We start from the raw sequence: 21674 nt of genomic DNA, 5'->3' as shown, positions 1-21674 counted from the left end.
TAAGCTTCAGACTTAGGAAAGACAAAGCTGACTTGAAGCAGACTTCATGTGTCTATCGCTCCCCCAGTATTGGGACCCCTCCTGGTGGGGCTGGCTCCTAAAGAGGGAGCCCACAGCAAAGATCCAAATGATGCTCTGATCCTCAACACACACATTCCCAGATCCTTTCCCTTAAGGATAGACTCTCCCTCATCTTGCAGCCTGAAAGCCTGTCCCTCAAACCAGCCTTTTCCAGAGATAAACCTCAAAAAGCAGTGGGGATATTGGGGTGCCTGGGTGGCTCGGGTGACTAAGTCTCCCTTGATCTCATCTCAGGTCTTGATCTCAGGGTCATGCGTTCAAGCCTACAATGGGCTCCATATTGGGCGTGGAGCCTACTTAAAAACAAACAAAACAAAACAAAAAAACCAAAGCAGTAGAGATGCACTACAAGAAGAGGATAAGAGGCTCCTACATCCCAAAGTGCAAAACAGCCAATGGGGAAAGAGGAAGTTTGGGCTAGGTACCAACCAATCAACAAATGCCTAAAAAACAGACAAAAAGGGCGCCTGGGTGGTGCAGCTGATTAAGCGTCAGGCTCTTGGTTTCGGCTCAGGTGGTGATCTCAGGCTGAGCCCTGCCACTGGCTCCACACTCAGCACAGAGTTGACTTAAGCCTTTTTCTCATTCTCCCTCCAGCAAGCCTCCTACGCTCACACATGTTCTCTCTCTCTCTCAAATCAATAAATAAATTTAAACAAATAAGTAAAAAAATAAATAAGGAAGGCCTGAAAGGAGGCAGGCCACTGCTTCCACTGGAGGAACTGAAGGCCCTGCTGCCCCGCGCCTCCCCTCCTCCTCGTCCTTCTGTATTCCTTCAGTACCGTACAGAGACCTTGACGAAGACACTGATGGGAAAGTACAGAGCGGACAGCTGTCCGGGGCTTTGGAAGCCTTTTGGCTCGCGGCTCTTTCCCTTGCCTATGGCTGAGGTGTGCCTTCTGCTTAGGAGGCAACTTTGATTCTAGAAAATTAGACATCAAGGTAAGCGCTGCACTTAGGGCTGCCTCTCAAGCAACAAAAGAGAACTTAAAGTTTGCCCTTCAGGTTCGGAGCTCAGGGCAAAAAGAGAAAGGGATTCAGGACGAAACCGAAGGCCCCTGAGAAGCACAGTGCCTTTGCCTGGAGTGTCCCCTCCTTTGTCTGCCTTTCAGGGACCTGAGCCATTGTGTGGAGGACCCCGACACGGCGCCACGGCTCCCCAGCCAGCTGTGCCCCCCACACCCTCACCCCCGCCACAGGCACTCACAGCTGCGTGTCTCCGGCCCTCGTTGCGGTCGGCGCCCAGCCACTCCAAGGCTCGCTTCACCTCAAACTCCACATACTCAGCCGTAAAAGTGTCCCCTGCCATGGCAAGGCGGCCAATGGCCTTGGATGCCATCTCCATTACAACTGGGTCATTAGAGGGGAGGAGGTTCCGAAGATAGTTAGCGAATCTGCCAATCCGAGTGGCATTCCCACCTTCCACTCCTATGAGGCTGGCTGGTTAAGAGAGGAAGGCAAAAGGTGAGGATAGGCACATCCTGTCTAGGAGCGTGCCCTGCCCTGAAAGGAAGGCTGGCAAGTGACCCCTTCCTTCTACCCTGAGCACAGAATGCAACTCCCAAATGGGAAGGATACAGATAATTTTCACTTAAAAGCAACAGATTTGATATTTGTGCCAGAACTACTTACGTAAAGCAAGATAACCTCATTTTGGTACTTAAAATTTGTTTTCCCAAGAAGAAAAAGAAAGCAAACTAAGAACGAATAGGAATTCACCAGACCAGTCCCTGGGACTTGAAAACCACATGCTTTTTATCACTGTTCCCCACCTGTCCCTTTCCATTCGTGAGCCCGGCTGGCTATACCAGACTGCTCTACAGAGACACCAGAGCCTGCCACAAGCAACACAGGGTAGCAGAAAGAAAGCTGGCTTTGAGTCTCAGCGCAGCCACTCTCTGGCCCTAGAAAAGCTGTGTCACAGTTCTGAGACTCTGTATCTGAAAATACCAGCTTTGCCCACATCCCAGGACTGTTGTTAGAATTAATGCCTGAATAAGCACACTGAAAGCCACAAGCCTCCTTAAGAAATTCCTTAAATAGGTAAGAATGAAGCATCGGTATGCAGCAGACACAGGTGCAGTGGACACAAAGGTGACCCACCCTTTATTCCCAGCTGTAACTGTCACCAGGGACTCTGTCCTTACCTATGGCCAAGATGCCGCCTTTCCTCTCATTGGCATCTGAGCTGGAGACCAGTTCAAAAATGTGATGGTTCAGCTGGTCATAGAAGCGAGTAGACTCCTCTTGACTCATCTGCAAAGGAAGATGTACTCAGAACAGCTTCCGAGATGTCCCTGATGCTGGCGGTGGGGGCAGGGAGTGGGGGGGAAGGGTGGCTTCCAAACGGGAGGCCTGAGAGGTGGCCTGCGGATACGGTTCAAACCAAAGAGGACAAAGCTGCTGCCACTCTTATAGTTGTAAACTGTTGAGCAACTGAACTCGCGGTTCAGTTTACAGAATAAATGCTCATTTGAGCATCTACCGCAGGTAGGCCGCATCCTGAGGTTACAAGGATGAATGAGACACTGTCCTGACATCACGTGGGCTCTCTATCTAGAAAGCCCCAGGCTACCAGCTCTTCAAACGCATCCCAACCACTGTTATCAGATGGAAAGAACTGAAAGTCTGGAACACGGTGGCAAAATGAAAAAAACAAAACAAAACGAAACGAAAAGCGACAGCTGAACTCTACACTGACTCCTAAAATGCCATCACAACACAGGAAATGCCACAGAGCCATGTAGCCGCTGCAAAGGCACCTGCGCATTTTATGGACAGGAGACACTGGGGGCCTTCGTGTTCCAATCAATCCCTCACTGAGCTGTCCAAAGGGATCTCAACCAGTGCTGGTACATTTAGGCCTAATGCTCCCCAACGAATCCCGGAAGCCCCAACCTCTCGGAGCTCCATGGTGACATAGTGTTGGAGCTCCTTGGCAGCCTTGGCCCTGGTCTCCTCATTCCGGCTCTTCAGGCCGCTGGCGAACTGCTGTAGGACGCTCACGTTACTCGACGTGGTGGTGGCTGCGGTGGCGGCAGCAGGTCCGGTTCCAAGCATCTTGACCTGAGGTTCTTTGGAGAGAAACTTCCTTTAATATTCTGGACGACAAACTATCGTGATGAACTTATTTACGGCCGCAGTGCCTCAACACAGGTCTCCACCCTGCCCACGTCTGGGAGGGGATCCTAGAAGGTTGGGAGACCTCACCGCGGAACGTACAGAAAGCCTTGATTCGGTCAGCAATGACTGGCATTGAAGACAGGCGGCGGGGCAGACAGGGTCAGGGTCAGGGTCACAGCATGGGCCGTGGAGCCAGACTACCTGGGTTCGAACCTGGTCCGAAACTGTATACTTAGTATGTCCCAGTTTCCTCACCTGCAGGAGGAGGACACTAGCACCTAACTCACAGTGTTGATGTGAGAATTAACTGAGTTAATAAATATTAAAAAGTGCTTAGAACGGGGCCAGGCACACAGTGAGTTCTTAGTAATTGTTAGCTATTTTTATCATTATGACAGCCACATATGGGGCACAGTGCCAGGCACTAGAGATGGGGAATGAAACAAGCCTAATACTGCCCCTTTCCTCAAGGTGTTCAATTTAAAGAGGGACCTTGGTTTTTATTCTATGCCAGCACCATGCAGTAGAAATGCAAGCCCTAACTGTAATTTCACATTTCCTGGCAGCCCTAACTAAAACGGTAAAGAAAAAAGAAAGAAAACAGGAGATATTAATACATTTTTTTAAAAATCCCATACGTCCAGGGGATCCCTGGGTGGCGCAGCGGTTTGGCGCCTGCCTTTGGCCCAGGGCGCGATCCTGGAGACCCGGGATCAAATCCCACGTCGGGCTCCTGGTGCATGGAGCCTGCTTCTCCCTCTGCCTGTGTCTCTACCCCCCTCTCTCTCTCTCTCTCTGTGTGACTATCATAAATAAATAAAAATCTAAAAAATAAATAAATAAATAAAAATCCCATACGTCCAAGATAACGTTTCAACACGTCATGAACGTAAAACAGTATCCATGGGGATCCCTGGGTGGCGCAGCGGTTTGGCGCCTGCCTTTGGCCCAGGGTGCGATCCTGGAGACCCGGGATCGAATCCCACATCGGGCTCTCGGTGCATGGAGCCTGCTTCTCCCTCCGCCTGTGTCTCTGCCTCTCTCTCTCTCTCTGTGACTATCATAAATAAATAAAAATCTAAAAAATAAATAAATAAATAAAAATCCCATACGTCCAAGATATCGTTTCAACACGTCATGAACGTAAAACAGTATCCATGTATCTCCATGCTCTTTTGTGCTCTTTTGTACTAAGATTCGGCAATCTCGGGGGGGGCCTGTCACACTCCAAGTGCCCGGGGCCACCTGTGGCCGCTGGTCATTGTAGGGGCCGGCGCGGTCCTCCGACCTGTGAGGCCTCGGAATGTGAGCTGAGACTGCGAGTTCCTGGGGCCGCTGCTCCTTCAGTCAAGTGCTGTTCCTTCCCTCTGCACGTCCACACCAGGGGCTGAGCCCAGGCTGCTGGGGGAGCAGCGAGGATACGAGGATACGTATTCTGGGGATGCCCCGGATTCGATCACAAAATCAACTTTTCAAGACCCTTATTTTGGAAAATACCCGTGAGATGCGGGGTGGGGGTGGGGGTGGGGGTGGGGGGACAAACAAAACGCCACCCCAGGGAATAGTCCGTTGTGTAAAGCTTTTGGATGCTCCAGGGCAGGAGCAGGCCTGCAGGGGACCGGCACCCTCTGGGGGGGCGGAGGCCAAGGGTCCCCATGCGAGCAGTCGCTGTGGCGCCCCGCAGGGTGGGGGGCGGGTCTCAGGAAGGAGCAACTTCCAGGGTCTGAGGCCCACGGCCGCGCTCCGGACACAGCGCAGGCACCGAGGGGAGGCGAGCCCGACACCCTCTCGCGCGGGGTAGCGGAGTGACGGCTGCGGGGGGGGGGGGGGGGGGGGGGGCTGACCCCGGTGGGACCTCGGCGGGCCTGGGCGCAAGGCCCCCGCGGTGTGCGCGGAGGAGACGGGGGCGGGGAAGGGGCGCGGCGGGGGGACCGCGGCGGGCGGGGGTCGGGAGGGGGCGCGGAGGATGCGCGGAGGGGGTGGGGCGCGGAGGGGGCCGCGCTGACGCCGCTCCTCCCGGGGACGCCGCGGGAGCTCGGGGGCTCGGGTGCGGGCGGCCGCGGGGCAGGGGCGCGCGGCGGGCGGACGGCGGGGGCTCCGGGCGGCGCCTGGGTCCCGCGGGGGCCCGGCACGGAGGGCACCCGCGCCCCACACGCGCGACCTCCCGCCCCCACGGAGCAGGCTGACCCTCGGCCCGGACAGCCCCGCCCTGGAGGCGCCGTGCCAGGCCCCAGACTCACCGCGCGGCTCCGGCCACGGCCTCGGCTGCCGCCACCAGCGCGGGCACCGCCGCTGCAGGCCCCCGGCCCCACCGCCCGCCTTCCCCGCTGTCCTCTAAGCCGGGCGGGAAGTGGGGCGGGCTCTCGGCCCCGAGGACCAATCGCCAGGCGTAAGGAGGAGACGGACCGGAACACAGGCCAATAGGAACGAAGGAGCCGTGAGGCCTCAGGACCGGCTTCTCCGGGGGGCGGGGACTGTTCAAACAGACAAACCAGGCGGCCAGTGGCGGGCGACGGGAGCCCCACGTCCATTCGGGGGAGCCAATGGGTCGCGAGCTGATGTCCGCGCACTTCCGGCGCGTCGCGGCTGTGGCTCCCCCCGCAGCGGGGGCGGCGGCGCCTGCGGGCTGCGTCGGGGGCTGTGCGTGCGCCCGCCTCAGCCGGAGCGGGAGCGACGCCAAGGCCCTGTGGTCACCGGGGCGCGCTCCTCGGCAGCCTTCCGCCCGGCGCTCCCTCCGCGCCCCCGCTTTCCCTGTCGTCACGTGCGATGTGCCCTGCGGAGCGTTTTTAGTTAGAATTTTCCAGTTTTCCAAAAATTCTCGAGCTCGCCAGATCATCCGCGGGAAACCATAACCAGGGTTTTAACCGAATGGCCTGCTCCTGAGTCAGTCATTTCCGAAGGGCGTCACGTGACAGCCCCGTCCCAGGGGGCACCGGGCGGGCCCCGTCGGCGGCGAGTTCGAGCCCCGGGCCGGGCGCAGAGCTGACTTAATAAATGAAATAAAAACGTCCTTTCAAACAATCAGTGGCACAACGGAATTAGACTACCTGTCAATTTTTTTTTAAATTACGGTTATTACGATAAAAAAAATTCCTCAATATCTTACAATAGGAGTCTGATTAAAATACGATGCATTCAAATTAATAAAAACGTGCAGAGCCACTAATAGTGGTAACGTGGGTGAATATTTGCTAAGAAGGAAGAGGGTTCAAGATTCGTTTAAAAAATGCAAGTTATCAAAAAAATGCAAGTTACCAAAAAAATGCAAGTTATCAAAAAAATGCAAGTTATCAAAAAAATAAATAAAAAATAAAAAATGCAAGTTATCTATTGAAGGGCTGTAAGTTTCCGTAAGTTCTAAACTGCCGAATTAAAGAGGTTTGGCAATGTTCTGTGGCTAACGACATGCTTTGGCAGATTCCTTTTTTTCTTTTTTCTTTTTTTTTCAATTTAACTTATGACTACTGCTTTAGGTTGAGAATCCATTGCTTGCTTCTTCTCCGAAATAATTGTCCCCCTGAATTTCACATTTCCCACGTGTGCTCAATATCTCTATGTGTCACCATTAAACATTCAAAAACGTCTAGTCACTGTTCAAATCCCAAAATAAATAAAAAGTTGTATTTATCGTGAAAAGTCTCACTCCACCCCTGCCCTCTCTTTTTCTTTTTCTTTTTCTTTTTTTTTTTTTGGAGGGGGGAGGGCAGATGCTCAACCACTGAGCCATCCAGGTGCCCCAACCCCACTCCCGCCCTTTCACCATGTCCTTGGTTCTTATGTATCCCTAGAGTTTCTTTACGCAAATATAAATGCACATTCTTATTTTCCCCTTTTGTTACTATCTATGCTGCTTGCTCTGCAGTTTATGACTTTTTAGTAGATCGTGCGGTGCCTCGGGGGCTCAGTTGGTTGAGTCCAACCCTTGATTTCAGCCTGGGTCGTGGTCTCAGGGTCGTGGAATCAAGACCCTCGTGCGGCTCAGTGCTCAGCTTAGAGTCAGCTTGAACCTCTCCCTCTACTCATCCCCTTGCTCACACACTCTCTCTAAAATGAATGAATAAATAAAATCTTTATTTAAAAAATTTAGTAGATCTTGGAGATCTTTCTTAATATATAGGAAGCTTCCTTGTTCTTTTGTTGTTGTTATAGCTGCGTAGAATTCCGTCACATGGATGTACTGTAATTTATTTTTCCTGTCCTCTGTTGATGGACATTTGTGTTGTTTCCAAATTCTTGCTATTACTAATGATGTGGCAATGAATGCCTTTGTATATATGTAGTTTTTCCCCCCTGGCAGCCATACCAAATAGACACCCAGAAATGGAACTACAGGGTCAAGGTCAACGCACATGTAGCTGATGGACAACCTCAAACTGACTCTATACTAATTTTCGTTTACACCAGCAATATATGATATTTCAGCCCCCTCAAGATACGATAAAGCCCTGTTTTCTAATTTAAAAAGATATATATATTTTTAGCAACAGTAATCCATGCATTTGTAGGTCTCTTTTCAGTTTACAAAGAACTTTCTTTTTTTTTTTTTTGAACTTTTCTTATGTTAAGTAATACCTAATATTTATTGAGCATCTACAACATCAGGCATTTTGGTAGACATCATAAAGTAGGGGTTGAGGGCAAATCAGAATCAATCTGAAACTTTTCTCCAACACTTACTAGCTCTATGACCAGGCACTTAATCTCTTGGTACCTATTTTTTTGCTTTAATTATAAAAATGAAAGGATTATAATGTGCCTACCTCCGTAGGCTGTGTTGTGGGGTTAAATGCTAATACATGGAAAATACCTAAAATATTCTACGACAGAGGTGAGCAGTCAATACATTCTATCACTTATTCCTTAACATTTCTATGAGGTGCGTTGTATTGTTCCCACTTTACACCTGAGTAAACTGACATAGAGTGGGATTGGGTCATAGAATTGGTAAGTGATAAAGCCGGGATTTTGAAATATCTGCTTCTTCCTTTTGTCCAACTTGATAGCATAGGACACTTGGGTTTGGCCAGTTTCACAAGTATGTGCTGGGTGGGACGGTTGTAAATGCTTAACTGCCGGCTAGCCAATAGGGAAAGGGGCATGCATGTATGTACAGGGCTGTGTGAGGTCATGTTGCTCTGTCTTGAAATTTTTAATGATTTTTGAACAAGGGGCTGCACATTTTTATTTTGCACCGGGCACCAAAATTATGTAGTCTGTCCCATGGACATATATGTGTATTATAACTTTCACCACATAAAGGATTGCATATAACTCATAAATGATAATAAATACACAATGCTTTTTTAAAAACAGATTTTATTTATTTATTCATGAGAGACACAGAGAGAGAGGCAGAGACACAGGCAGAGGGAGAAGCAGGCTCCATGCAGGGTACTCGCCGTGGGACTCGATCCCAGGATCCGGCGGTCACACCCTGAGCCAAAGGCGGAGGCTCAACCCCTGAGCTGCCCAGGCTCAATGCTTTTTATTGCAAATTCCACATGGCAGATCAATTCTAACGGTGTGCTTTTTTTGGATATTCATGGCCTCTCTGTGGTTGCCACTGACCGATGAGTGCAGTCATGACATGAATGTTGATTGATATTTTCTTTCATGTTAATGTGAAACAGGAAAGTGAACCGATGAAGAGATAGTTTGAAACTTCACAAGTTTGTCAGTGACACGAGGGCTTCTCTGCTGCATTGGATAATGACTTTCCGATACCGGAAGAGTATTTCCTCAAATTTCTGCTGCTATTCACAACATAACGCTACAGAGTTGACACACTTTTAAGTTTAATCTGCATTATTAACTTCTCTCTGTCACTTCTTAAGTCTGGATGATCAACAAAATAATCATCAAGCATCCTCCGATCTGTGTGGTATAAATACTCCCACTATGGCAGACTTCAAACTACCAACGGATGTCACTGGATGAAAAGCCGGGAAGAGACGAGCATATCATATTTCCACAAAAGAAGATACAACAGACATAAACAATCTGAAGAGCGTAAACAGTAAAATGGAGTGAAATAATTAGGAGGTAACGAGGTTTGCTACCTTGGTTTCTAATATAATTCATCTCATTGTAAGTTTGTATAAATTTTTAATAATGGCTGTGCTTAATGACCAGCTCAGAAAATCACTAAACATTTAACACTTGGCTCCCTCCAGCCAGAACAAGCTACAGATACTGACCATAAGCTTCCATAAGCTTCCAGAAATCGGGCAATGAAGACACAGAGCTGGCCATATGGTTGCGTGGGGAGGAGGGTGGTTATTTGCACGAGCAAGTGAGTATCCTAGACTACGGGTAAAGATGCAGGCAGGACTGGGTATGGCAAATAGTAATTGCACAATAAAGAGAGGGAACTATTGCTGTCGTGATTATTACTAGATCTTATAATTTCTTGGACATCTTCTCCCATTTCGGAGCTTCGTTTCCTATTTAAAAAGTGGGAGGTAGGGAATCCCTGGGTGGCTCAGCGGTTTGGCGCCTGCCTTTGGCCCAGGGCACCGTCCTGGGGTCCCAGGATCGAGTCCCACGTCGGGCTCCCTGCGTGGGGCCTGCTTCTCCCTCTGCCTCTCTCTCTCTCTTTCTCTCTATGTATATCATGAATAAATAAAATAAATTAATAAATTAAAAAGTGGGAGGTAAGGGCGCCTGGGTGGCTCAGCGGTTGAGTGTCTGCCTCTGGCTCAGGGCGTGACCCTGGAGTCTTGGGATCGAGTCCTGCATCGGGCTCCCCGCATGGAGCCAATGCTTCTCCCTCTGCCTGCGTCTCTGCCTCTCTCTCATGAATAAATAATCTCTCCCTCTTTTTTTTTTAAAGGTAGTTTTTTTTTATTTTATTTATTTATGATAGTCACACAGTGAGAGAGAGAGAGAGGCAGAGACATAGGCAGAGGAAGAAGCAGGCTCCATGCACTGGGAGCCCGACGTGGGATTCGATCCCGAGTCTCCAGGATCGCGCCCTGGGCCAAAGGCAGGCTCCAAACCACTGCGCCACCCAGGGATCCCTCTCCCTCTTTTTTTTTTTTTAAAGTGGGACGTGAATCTACGTTTCTCATCGCCCTCAACGGGCTCCCTGATTTTTGCCCATTTTGTTCCGCGCTGCCTGTGATACAGTAAGTGCTCAATAAATGCTTGCTGAATGAAAAAACAGGATGAGTCCTATTTTGGTGAGTGGAAGCTCTAGGTAAGTCGGGAAGCGACAGGCAACGGGGATCGTCCTTGTGATACTAAGTGAGGCTGCTTCCAGCTGCGGTCGGGGATGCTCGGCGGGAGGAGGGCTGCACGGCTGGGGTCGCCGCTGCCCCGCCCCAGCCCCGCCCCCAGCACAGACCCCGCCCCCTACTCCAGCCCCCAGCCGGGCCCCGCCCCCAGCACAGACCCCGCCCCCTACTCCAGCCCCCAGCCGGGCCCCGCCCCCAGCCCGGGGCCCGCTTTCACCCCGCCTCAGGCCCCGCCCCCAGTCCCGCCCCCAGCGCAGGGCCCCGCCCCCAGGTCCGGGGCTCGCCTTCACCCCGCCTCAGGCTCGGGCCCCGCCCCCAGCACAGGCCCCGCCTCCAGTCCCGCCCTCAGCACAGGGCCACGCCCCCAGACCCGGCCCCGCCTTCAGCCCCGCCCCCGCGTCGGGCCCCGCCCCCGCCCCCGCCCCCGCCGCGTCGTCGGCCCCGCTTCCGGCCGGCCTCCGGAGGCGGGCGCGCAAGATGGCGGCGCCGGTGCCCCGGGGCGGGCGGCCGCAGCTCCGCCGTGGGCTCTAGCCCGGGACTCGGGGCCCAGACACGGCCTTCGCCCGGGCGACAGGCGGTGTGGGCGGCGCCGCCGGGCCGCGTGGGCTGCAGGCGCGTTCTCTGCTGCCTCGGGGGCCGCCGCCTCCCCGGCCCTGCCCAGGGCGGAACCGAAGGAAGGTCAGGCCCGCCCCCGCCCCCGCCGCCCCCGCCCCCGCCCCGGCCGCCCCCGCCGCCGGTCCCGGGCTCCCGCTCTGAGCTCCGACTGCGGGCGGGCACGTGCAGCTCCCATGGCGGCGTCGCAGGCCGCGGGGGACGTCAACATCCCGGCGGGCGACGCGGGCAGGCCCGGGGACCGCGAGCCGCCGGGGCCCGACTGTCCGGACGCGGACCGGCCGCCGCGCCGCTCCTGGAGGCACAAGTGCGCCTCGTACGTGCTGGCCCTGCGGCCCTGGAGCTTCAGCGCGTCCCTGACCCCGGTGGCCCTGGGCAGCGCCTTGGCCTACCGGGCGCAGGGCGGGCTGGACCCGCGGCTGCTGGCGGGCTGCGCCGTGGCCGTCCTGGCGGTGCACGGCGCCGGCAACCTGGTCAACACCTACTACGACTTCTCCAAGGGCATCGACCACAAGAAGAGCGACGACAGGACGCTGGTGGACCGCATCCTGGAGCCGCAGGACGTGGTGCGGTTCGGAGTCCTGCTCTACACCCTGGGCTGCGTGTGCGCCGCCGGCCTCTACTCCCTGTCGCCCCTGAGGCTGGAGCACTTGGCCCTCATCTACTTCGGAGGCCTGTCGGGCTCCTTCCTCTACACGGGAGGTAAGACCTGGCCTGCTCCCGGCTGCAGGGGCCGGAGACCACGTAGGACCCAGCGGCACAGAGGAGGCGGCCGAGGGGCTGCGCTGGGCTAGGCCGTCGGGGGCCATCGTGATGTGTGGGGCACGTGGATGTATAGTATTGAGAACAGCAGCCGGCGGGGAAGATGCTGGCCTGCTGCAGGGACGTCCGCAGTCCTACACAAGGAAATACTTCTGTCTGCTCCGTTTTGTTGTTTACATAACACCCGATTCACGTCTTCACACAGTTACATTCAAAGAGCTCAAAGTCCTATAGATCGTTACACCCAGCTAGTTTGCTGCCTGACCCCTTGCAGCAGCTCATTAAGGTCATGGTGGGCAGGTAGCTGGTCCCACATTAGTTACTGAGCACCTGCTGCGAGCCCGGAGTCACAGATGTTGGGCAGGGGCGCACGTTGTTGTATATGTGACCTTGAGGACAGGTCGTTTGTATGTATAAATCTCAAGGGCAGGTAGATAATAGTAAAGTCATGTTCAGGACGACCCGCCTGCAGGTGTGCTGAGGACTTAGGACTTAGGGCAATTCCTGGGATGCCGGGACTTCTGGTTTGGAAATCGGGAAAGTTCCTAGTAAGCCTGGAGGACGGGCTGGTAGCCCCATCATCGAATATAAAAACACGACCGGCGCTGTAGGGAAGACATAAGGAGAGCGAGGGAGGAGGACATGGGTGTCTGATGTAGTTCGATCAGGGTGGGTCTCCTCCAAAAGGTAATGTGAGCAAAGCTAGAAGGAAGTCGGCCAGGCAGGTACCGCAGAGGAAGGATGTTCCAAGTCTCGGGATGCCCTGGAGGCAGGCGTGTGTCGTGTCCAGTATGTGAGGGAGAGAGTAACAGGAGGTAGAGCAAGGGGAGTGGGTCTGGGGAGGCAGGGAGGTGCAAGGCTGGTGCGGGCCCAAGGTTTTACAGGAATCCGTCTGGCTGCGGTGCTGACAGTGGGCGAGGGTGAGTGGGCCAGGACAGACACAGGAGACGGGGCTGCCGAGCAGTGGGAACGAGAGGGGTTTGGACTGGGCGGTTGTGGTAGAGAAGGGAGGGGGTGACCAGATCCTGAACATATCCTGAAGGTAGACTGGTTTGCTGCTGGATGGGGCACAAGGCAGGAGAGAAACGGGAATTCCACATAACTTGGAGGCTTTGGGCGGAGCACCGCCTGGAAGGACAGAGCGGATGTCCAGTCAGATGGAGGAGGCCTAAGGTAGGGTTTGGGGGAGAAAATGGGGAGACTGACTTTGGACATCTTAATGTGTTAGATCTCCAAGTGGGGATGTCAGGTGGATGCCTGGGTGTAAGCCTCAGAGTTCCCGGGAGAGGCCCGAGCCGGAGCTGCAGATCTCTGGGGGTCTCTGGCGTAGTGAGCTCATGTGACTGGGTGAGATCTCCAGAGGTGGGAGTGGTGATAGGGACATGGGGGGGACCAGGACCGAGCCCTGGAGCGCCCCGACGTTAAGAGGGGAAGAAAAGAAGGAACAGGCGAGGAGAAGGTGATGGAGCCGCCAGTGTGAACAGCTCAGTAAAGGAACTGGGCAGGGTGCTGTGGGTGACACACATGGAGCAGCGGCAGAGGGAAGGGGCCTCTCTGTGAAAGTGACTCAGACGTGGAGGGTCAGGAGCCAGCCCCGGGGCAGAACTGGGTTTGATTTGGGTGCCAGGCCCTTTGGGGCTGGAGGAGCAGCACGTGCAAATGTCCTGGGGTGGGGAGAGCTCAGCATATTCTAGATCTACAAAGGGCCAGTGTGATCGGGAGGGGCAGGGAGATACTGCTGGGGAGGCCGGCCGGGACTGGATGTGCTGGTCTCACGGGGCCTCCGTCTCGGGCTCCAGCCCTTGGCCAGCTTTCCTCTAACTCTGTTCACTCCCTGGGTGGTTTTAGCCGGTCTCACGGCTTTGTACGCCAACTGTTAACCCGGTGACTCTCAAGTGTTCAGCTCTGGCCCAGGTCTCGGCACTCAGCTCCAGACTTGTCCAGCTGCTTCCTCAGTGGCTTCTTCGCCAGCCCAGCATGTCCCAAATGAAGTCCTGGTCTCTCCTAAGAAACCCGCCCTATGCTCGGCGTCCCCCGGCTCGCTCCACGGCAACTTCCCCCTGAAGTCACGGGCATCCTCCCTAACTCCTCCCGTAAGTCCATCAGCAAATCCTGTGGACTCTACTTCGAGCATGCACATGGGATCTGCACGTGTTCCCCCACCGCCCACCCCACCCCCGTGTCCTGGATTGTGGCGGCAGCCTCCCTGTCCCTCTCTGCCTCGGCCGGGGCCCGTTCCAGGCACTTCCAAAGGAGCGGCCGCAGTGTCCTGCTAAGACAAGGCCACTACCTCAGGAGGTCCCTGCTCAGAGTTCTCCAGCGGCTCCTACCTTGTTCAGAGGAAAGGCCCGGGCGTCACCTGCGCGGCCTGTCCCGTCCCTGCAGCTCTCCCACCTGCCCCCTTCCCCCTGCTGCTCTGCTGCGGCCGCACTGCCCTCCTGGTGGTTTCTGGTCCAGGCGGCGCGTGCTGCTGCCTCAGGTCCTTTGTAGGGGCTTTTCCTTGGCTTGGGCACGCGCCCGATTCACTGTCTAACCTCCACCCGTTTGCCCGCATGGCAGCTGTCTAGTGAGGTGTTGCTTCCTACCCTACTAAAATGACCAATAAAGGGTTTTTTTGCAGCAGCTGGAAATGAAATAAGTGCACACGCGCGCACACACACACACGCACACACACGGCCTGTGTTTCCCCCCACAGTGCCTTCCCTGTTGTCCTTTCCTGCTTTGTCTTCCCTCACAGCACCTAGCGCTTCTAACACGCGGTCTGAAGTACTGACTTTGTCGTCTTCCCCTTGGACGCTCCGCTCCCGGGATTAGGACTTTGCTCCCTGTGCTTTGCCGAACCCCGGGGCCCAGAGCACCGCTGGATGTAGGTAGTACTTAATTCTCATTGAATGAACAAACGGGGAGACACAGAAACGTATATCGATCAGGGCGATGACAATCTGATTCATGGTTTTGTGTTTTTTTTAAACATCGACCTTTATTGATAAAACTGTCTTCCCGTGAAGCGCACAGATCTTAAGTGTTCCAGTTTGACGAGTCTCGACAGATGCGTACGGCCGTGTGACCCGCGCCCTGCCCGGTACAGGATGTTTCCGTCACGCTCAGAAGCTTCCTTCCCTTTCAGTTCCCAGTCCCCCCACCCGGTCCAGAGGCCACCACTGTTGGGTTTCTCTCACGTCGCTGGTTTTGCCCGGCCTCGAACGTTGTGTGCGTGCAGCTGTTCAGTCCGGACCCTCGTGCCTGCTTGCGTCGCTCAGCACGCTGGTTTGGAGATTCGTCGTGTTGCCATGTGCACCCGTGGTGCCTCTTGCTGAGCGGGGGCCGTTGTGTGGGCGAACCACGGTGTGTTCACGCTCGATCCCGTCCAGCGCCCTCTGGGTCGCGTCCGTGTTTTGGCTGTTGGGCCCGAGCACTCGGAGGTCTTTCTGTGGCGACTTGTTTTCATTTTTCTGGCGTAGATGCCCCGGAGTAGACTGGCTGGGCCTTCGGTGGATGAACGCGTAGCCCCGGGAGGTCTTCTAAAGTGATTGTCCCAGTTTTACATTCCCACTGTCCGTGCGTGAGGGTTGCTCCACGTCCTGGCTGATGTTCTGATTTATGTTCTAACGAGGTTGTTGCGGCCGCTGTGTTGGCTCGCTTGGGGTGTTGGGACGGGTGGGAAGGCCTCGTAGGAGAGCGGGCCGCCTTCTGCAGCAGGCGAGCGTGCGAGTCCTGGGCTGCCCTGGGGAGGCAGCCTTCTGCCCAGGGGACTACATGGTCTCATGTCACATGACCTCCAGAAGGCTCCAGACCTCCCGGCCCCTGAGGGGGTGTGGCTGGTGTCTAAGGAGGGGGTTATCCCTGGAGGCACAGGTTCCTGCTCACCGTTGCTCACGTCGCTCTTTGCCGGGTGTCTAAGGAGACCCAGCCAGTTGGGTGGTCCGGCCAGCGCCCACGGCTGTAGAGCTGTGGTGGGCTCTTCCGAGGCTGCAGAAGACCCCTGCATGGAGAGCTGCGAACGGGAGCAGAAGAAGAGCAGGCGGCTGGTGGAGAGAGCCGCGGGATCCCCGCCGGGACGGCTGGCGGCCTGGCGCTTCCCTGGGGGTGGCTCTCGCTGTGAGGTCCTGCAGGAGCCGTCGGCCTGCTGATTTCTAGCGGGCGCCTGTTCTGCTTGAGGACCTCCTCCTGGAGGCCGTGTCCTCACCCAGAACGCCGCGTGGGGTTACTCGGTGGGTACCGGCCGCGGCTGTGACGCTTCCCTGGGGACGCTCGCTCCAAGGAACCCAGGCTGGTCGCTTAGCACCCGAGCACCGACTAGAGGAGGTGTCTGCTCGCGCTGCGTGGGGTCATCCTGTGGCACACGAGCTTACCAGGCCGCACGCCGTCCGCCTTAACCCGGTGTCGTGTGTCGGTTCTCTTTCAATAGAGGTGGAAGAGAAGCAGCGCAGAGCCCCAGCTACCAGTGTGAAGGCGACCTGGAGCTGAATCCCGTCTTCGGCTGCCCCGGCCTTGGCCCCCTGCAGACCATCGTCCCTTCTCACGTTAGGCGGTGGAAGGGCACCTGATGAGCCAGTACCGAGGCCTGGAGCCGGGAGCTTGGTTAGCCCGGGAGGGCCCCGGCCCCCTAGCGGTCTGTGTGCCCACCCGTCGGACAGTTAACCTTGGCCGGACTCCAGGTGCTTGTTACTGTAGCTCTGTGTTGGCCTCAGCCTTTGTGCCACGCACTGGGCAGGGAGCTGTGAACAAACCGGACCCAGGCCCTGCCCTCACATGACCTACGGGATTTTCCAGAGGTGGAAATCTGGGTGCCCTGGGCGCATAGTTATGCAGGAGGACAGGATGTGGCCCAGGGGTTGAGGGAAGGCTGCCTTGGGGAGTGTCTTTGGTGTCCTGAAGGGTGAGTAGGAGTTAGCCAGGCGGAGGCAGGGTGGGGTGTCTGCAGGCCCCGAGAACCAGCAGAAGCGTGAGAGGAGGAGAGGGGAGCCCGAGGTGAGGTGGGAGGCGGCAGGGCAGGCCCACAGGTGAGCTGCTGAAAGGTCCGCGGGCTTTCAGGGTTTTCAGGTGTATGTTGGCAGGGGGCTGTCGGATGAGGCCGCCCGCAGAGATTAGGTTGGGGGCCGGTCCTCGGAACAGGTGTCGCAATGTCTCCCGCGTTGGGTGACCGTGACTCAGAGCTGGGGACGGACAGCGGTCCTCTGGAGTGGCATCGCTGGGGAGAACTGGGCAGGTTTGAACCAGGTGGTTTGGCCGGGATTTGAAGTGGGTTGGCAGTGCAGGAAGAGGAGTTGGGGGGGACGTCGTTGTGAGTTCAGGGGAGCCAGAGGGGAAGCAGCACTGGAACTTCGTCGTCTTAGCTGTTTTACTCGTCATCGTGGTTGGAAGTTGCTTTATGTGGAGTTTGGGCACCCTGAGATGTCACCGAGATTCCCTGGGGGTCTTCAAAACCAGATCCCCCTGGAGGTTGTGGAAGACGGAGGCAGAAAAGTATGAGACCCGGCGGGGGCTCTGTGAGGGATTGACGGACAGAAGCCTGTCCTGCAGGGGGTGGTGGAGGAGAAAGAAGCCAGGGGACGGGATTATAAGACCTTCCAGATCCTTTGCTGGCTCTCGGGTCGGACCCCGTGTGTAGAGGGAACCCACTGCTCTGTGTTGCAGGACTTTGCTGGGGGGAGCGGGAAGGGACACTGGGGGTGACTCTGAAGCCTAAGTAAGCGGGTGCTGAAGGCCAGAGCTGTGTCACTGGAGCCAAGGTCGCGTTTGCTCTGGAGGGCAGAGAGCTCACGGACTGGCCTGCCCTCCACCCGAGGACTCCGCGCTCCCGGCCAGGAGTAGCCTGCCTTGGGACTGAGGAACGGCCCCTCCGTTTCCAGGCCTTGATCTCACACCAACTCTCTGGCTTTTCTGGCCGTAGGAATTGGATTCAAGTATGTGGCTCTGGGAGACCTCGTCATCCTCATCACGTTTGGCCCGCTGGCTGTGATGTTCGCCTACGCCGTGCAGGTGGGGTCCCTGGCGGTCTTCCCACTGGTCTACGCCATCCCTCTCGCCCTGAGCACCGAGGCCATTCTCCATTCCAACAACACCCGGGACATGGAGTCGGACAGGGAGGCGGGCATCGTCACGCTCGCCATCCTCATCGGCCCCACCCTCTCCTACATGCTCTACAACACGCTGCTCTTCCTGCCATACCTGATCTTCAGCATCCTGGCCACACGCTGCAGCATCAGCCTGGCCCTCCCGCTGCTCACCATTCCCATGGCCTTCTCCCTGGAGAGACAGTTCCGCAGCCAGACTTTCAACAAGCTGCCCCAGAGGACTGCCAAACTCAACCTCCTGCTGGGGCTCTTCTATGTCTTTGGCATCATTCTGGCCCCAGCGGGCAGCCTGCCCAAACTGTAAGGGGACAGGGGACGCCCCCCTGCCCTCCGCTGTCCCCTGGCCTTAGAATGTGTTTCTGGAAGGCAGAGAATCAGGAGGGAGGGTGATTTGGCAGGCAGGGGCCTAAGGTTGGCTTCTAACCTTTCACCTTTCTTGTTATCATATTTCTAAAGATAAGGTTTTGTTTCTGTATCACTCCATTTTATGGTGACTGTTGAAACCACTCTTACCGCAAGTTGAACTGGATGCCTGGCCCTTGTTTTATTTATAATTTCCACTAGGGGGTGTTGTTAGGTCACTTTAAAGTATATTTATTAGAAGGCCCTAAGCCTTGGTGAAGGAGCCTCCAGGTTGGCCCCGCGTGGGAAGGCCCAGTGACTGGGCTCCTGCTGCCCCACTCACCCGGTAGGCGTCCTCCTGGAGGCGAGGTCCTGCAGGATGCGCTGGTGATCGGAGCCAGGCCCCAGGGACGCGGCGCATCTGTCTCAAACCCTGAGCACTTGGGCCTGAATTATGCTGCTCGAGAAAGTCCCTCATTAACAGCCTGACTCGGCTCCAGCTTTTTGCCTGGGGTGTGATTCGGACACTGTTGTCCTTCTCTCTCCTTTTGCTTGCTGCCACAGTGGAAGAGAAGTGTCAGGTCAGCGGCAGCAAGGTCGTCAAGCTGAGGGCTGGGGAGGGAACGGCCGCTCGCCCTGGAGGCAGCTGAGAAAATCACTCTGCTTGTGGACAGAAGCTGGTAGGGCTGCTGTTTTTCCCTTTGTAGAATCTACTAGAATGACAGGAAGGACTCCAGCCCTTTCAGTAACTATTAGGAGCCCTGGAATCCTAGAGCACTGCTGTCCTTGTGGACCGCTCAGCACCCCCGGGCAGCCTCTTCCCCACCCATCACCTTTCCTCGTGCTCCCGTGGGCCCCCCATATCTGCCGGGTTCCCATCTGTGCGTCTCCCATCCGTGGAGCCTATTTGGGTAGCGGCTTAGCAGCTGAGTTGGGGACAGTTGTCATCTCCCACAGAACCACAGGACGAGCAGACCAGGGAGGTCCACTCATCCGTGAACGAATAAGCCGATAGACGCAGGCCTGACCCCGTTCAGCCAGAGTGGCAGGCCCTGCCAGGGAAGGCACCGTGTCTTCCTCTTTGGAGACAGATGCGCAGTATTGACCCTGCTTCTCCCCAGGGCACAAGCTGCCTTGTGCAAAGATCTTTTGCTCCCAGAATGGGGGAATTCCAACGCTGCTCGTAGCTGCTTTTCACTTCACTGCCTGCAAAGTAGGATTTCTGGGCCAGAGTCGCTCCGTTGTGTTTGGTCCAAGCCTGAAATACGTTGAGACCATCATCATTGTCCTTTTCTGTTGTGATTATTGCCTTTCTGATTGGCGTTTCAGGATCTCGGCCGCCGAAAAGACAAGAACTGGTTCTTACCCCTTAAAATCAGGCTAATTATGATTTGGGTCCTGGAGTTAGAATTAGTTTCTCGGAAAAAACATACTTGGAAATTATAAACGTTCCTCCAAAGTTAAAGGTGGTTTGTCTGCAGAGACCCAGAGTCCTCGAGTGGTGGTCAGAGCCCAGTAACGAGGAAGGAGGGACAGCCCTCCTCTCCTGCCATTCCTCCCAGCACCATTTTTCTTATAGTCCAGGCCCGTGGCGTCGTGGTGTTCACAGGGGTCCTGCCTTCAAAGAGGGGCTCTCGTGTCTCCCCTGAGAGCAGGCCATTGTCACACGGGGCTCCGTCCTGCGGCCCTAGGACCAGAGCTCCCTGCATCCCCAGACCAGACCCACCTTCGTGAGCTCTCACGTCGGGAGGTGTCGGCCTCTGCACTGCGTCGTGGTACAGATTTTAATGCATATTTTTATAAATAAGTGTTTCTAAAAGGCCAAGTTTAGTGCCAGGTTTTATATGCAGGTCACCATACTTTATATGACACCCCCTGATTCAATGAAGTTTTCTTTAGACTTGTTAATAAAAACAATGTTTATCCGTTGTCTTTGTTTTCCTCCTACTTCTTATCTTATTGTGAACTCGGATCCATAAATCTTCTGGAGACCAGCCCAGGAGCACTGGGGACATAGGGTGGGGGTGGGGCGGGGGGTGCGGCCCCTGATCTCCGGTGATGAATCTGGGTAGGGTTTGACCAGATTTGATGAGCCTTTAGGAAAGGCAGGAGGGACTGCTCAGAGCCAGCCAGGCCAGATTAACCTCACTCCCTCTGTCCTGAGCTCCTTTCATTTTTCTTTCTTCTTAATAGGGTCGCCGTGCTGATGGATGGAGGACACGTAGTAGAGTACGTTTGGGTTTCGGCTAGGCATCTGACACTATGTCCTGGGAAGAAAGAGATATGCAGAGTGGATAGCCGTCCAGCCAGAGGAATTTGCAGGAGACCACACGCTGTGGGAGAGAGCTGGCTGGTCAGGGTGTCGTGCCGATGGGCGAGGAGGCCCACAGTACCCGTGGGAGCCTGCCCTCCGCCCTTCGCTGGCTGGGCCCAATGCCTGTGGTCAACGACTGGAATTAGCCCAAATCACAGGGCTTGTAAACCCTGGAGGAAGAGCTTAATAAATGGCTGACCGTTAGGATCCTCAGAAATCAAAAGCCCACTTTGATGGGTCAAAGGAGAGATTCAGCATGGGTGCATATAAATATACTTGGGTCCCCAAAATCAGCCGTATGACATCAGAAGGGGGGAGCCACGGCATGGCAGCAGCAGATGTGGTCGGTATGAATTCTATCAACGAGCCTGGGGTACGGTATCAGGTGCCTTCATTTCTGATTTATTCTGCTCTCCAGTGTGGTGGCTGGAGATTCAGCCTCAGTCACCGTTGGGGCCACTCCCATCCCTCTGGGCTCCTGGGTCCCCAGGGGGCAGGAGCCAGGGGTGTTGGCTGGGCCCTGGCTCTACTTGCTCACTTCCCTTCTGCTGCATGCTGGCGTTCAGCCCTGGGATCCACCCTCGCCTCTGAGGCATTGTTCTGGAAGCACCCAAATGCCCCTGCCAGCAGGTGCTCCCTGCTGGAGTCCCGTGTGCCTGGAGGGCCCTCATTCCTGCCACCCAATCCCCGTTTTGCCTGGTCTCGGGGAAGCGCCTGTTCCCTCCACCATCTACCTCGTCCACCTCCCCTGTTCAAAGCATTTCCCTGCTTCCCCTCCCCATCCTGTTGGACCTTTGCACAAAATCTCAGGGGGGTGGAGGGTCAGGGGCTCATTGCTGGCAACTATTAACACCTCTGTTAATCTTGTATCCAAACACACTCACCAAAGCCCGAGCCTGTTAACCTGGCCGGAAGGTCAGTGTGAATCAGTAACGAGGTCTGACTCCCATGAAGGTTAATGCGATCCGAGGCCGAATTAGCAGGCGACCAACGTCCAGAACAAGGAAGGCGCGGGTCCCGCCTGTCCCTGTTGGCTGGGTCACACCTGGCGGGCTGGCTCCCTTTCCGAGCTCCGCTCTTGTCTTAGGTTTTCTTGTCAATATGGGGACGGGCCGAGGACATGCCGGG

General features: G+C 55.5%; 2 protein-coding genes across 5 annotated transcripts in view; one reads left to right on the top strand and one right to left on the bottom strand.

Moving 5' to 3' along the window:
* MTOR (mechanistic target of rapamycin kinase) overlaps positions 1-5561 on the bottom strand; it is a 121501-nt gene extending 115940 nt beyond the window's left edge. Inside the window, exons 1-4 of one of the 3 annotated variants that reach the window (XM_026011911.2) lie at positions 5445-5561; positions 2980-3155; positions 2229-2337; positions 1289-1521 (exon numbers count right to left, since the gene is read on the bottom strand). In XM_026011911.2, coding sequence (XP_025867696.1) covers positions 1289-1521; positions 2229-2337; positions 2980-3141 — 504 coding nt within the window. In that variant the 5' untranslated portion in view covers positions 3142-3155; positions 5445-5561. The remainder of the gene's footprint in view (positions 1-1288; positions 1522-2228; positions 2338-2979; positions 3156-5444) is intronic. The other 2 variants (XM_072751208.1, XM_072751209.1) reach the window with 2 other exon arrangements.
* Positions 5562-10874: 5313 nt separating this feature from the next.
* UBIAD1 (UbiA prenyltransferase domain containing 1) overlaps positions 10875-21674 on the top strand; it is a 26575-nt gene continuing 15775 nt past the window's right edge. Inside the window, exons 1-2 of one of the 2 annotated variants that reach the window (XM_026011867.2) lie at positions 10881-11753; positions 17707-20161. In XM_026011867.2, the coding sequence (XP_025867652.2) occupies positions 11228-11753; positions 17707-18194 (1014 nt within the window). In that variant the 5' untranslated portion in view covers positions 10881-11227 and the 3' untranslated portion in view covers positions 18195-20161. Of the gene's footprint in view, positions 11754-17706; positions 20162-21674 lie in introns of those variants that run through there. The other variant, XM_072751207.1, reaches the window with a different exon arrangement.

This window comes from Vulpes vulpes, chromosome 2 (genome assembly GCF_048418805.1).
Source record: "Vulpes vulpes isolate BD-2025 chromosome 2, VulVul3, whole genome shotgun sequence".
Taxonomy (NCBI): domain Eukaryota; kingdom Metazoa; phylum Chordata; class Mammalia; order Carnivora; family Canidae; genus Vulpes; species Vulpes vulpes.
Note: the sequence above shows the minus strand (reverse complement) of the source record. Positions and strands in the feature narration are given on the sequence as shown.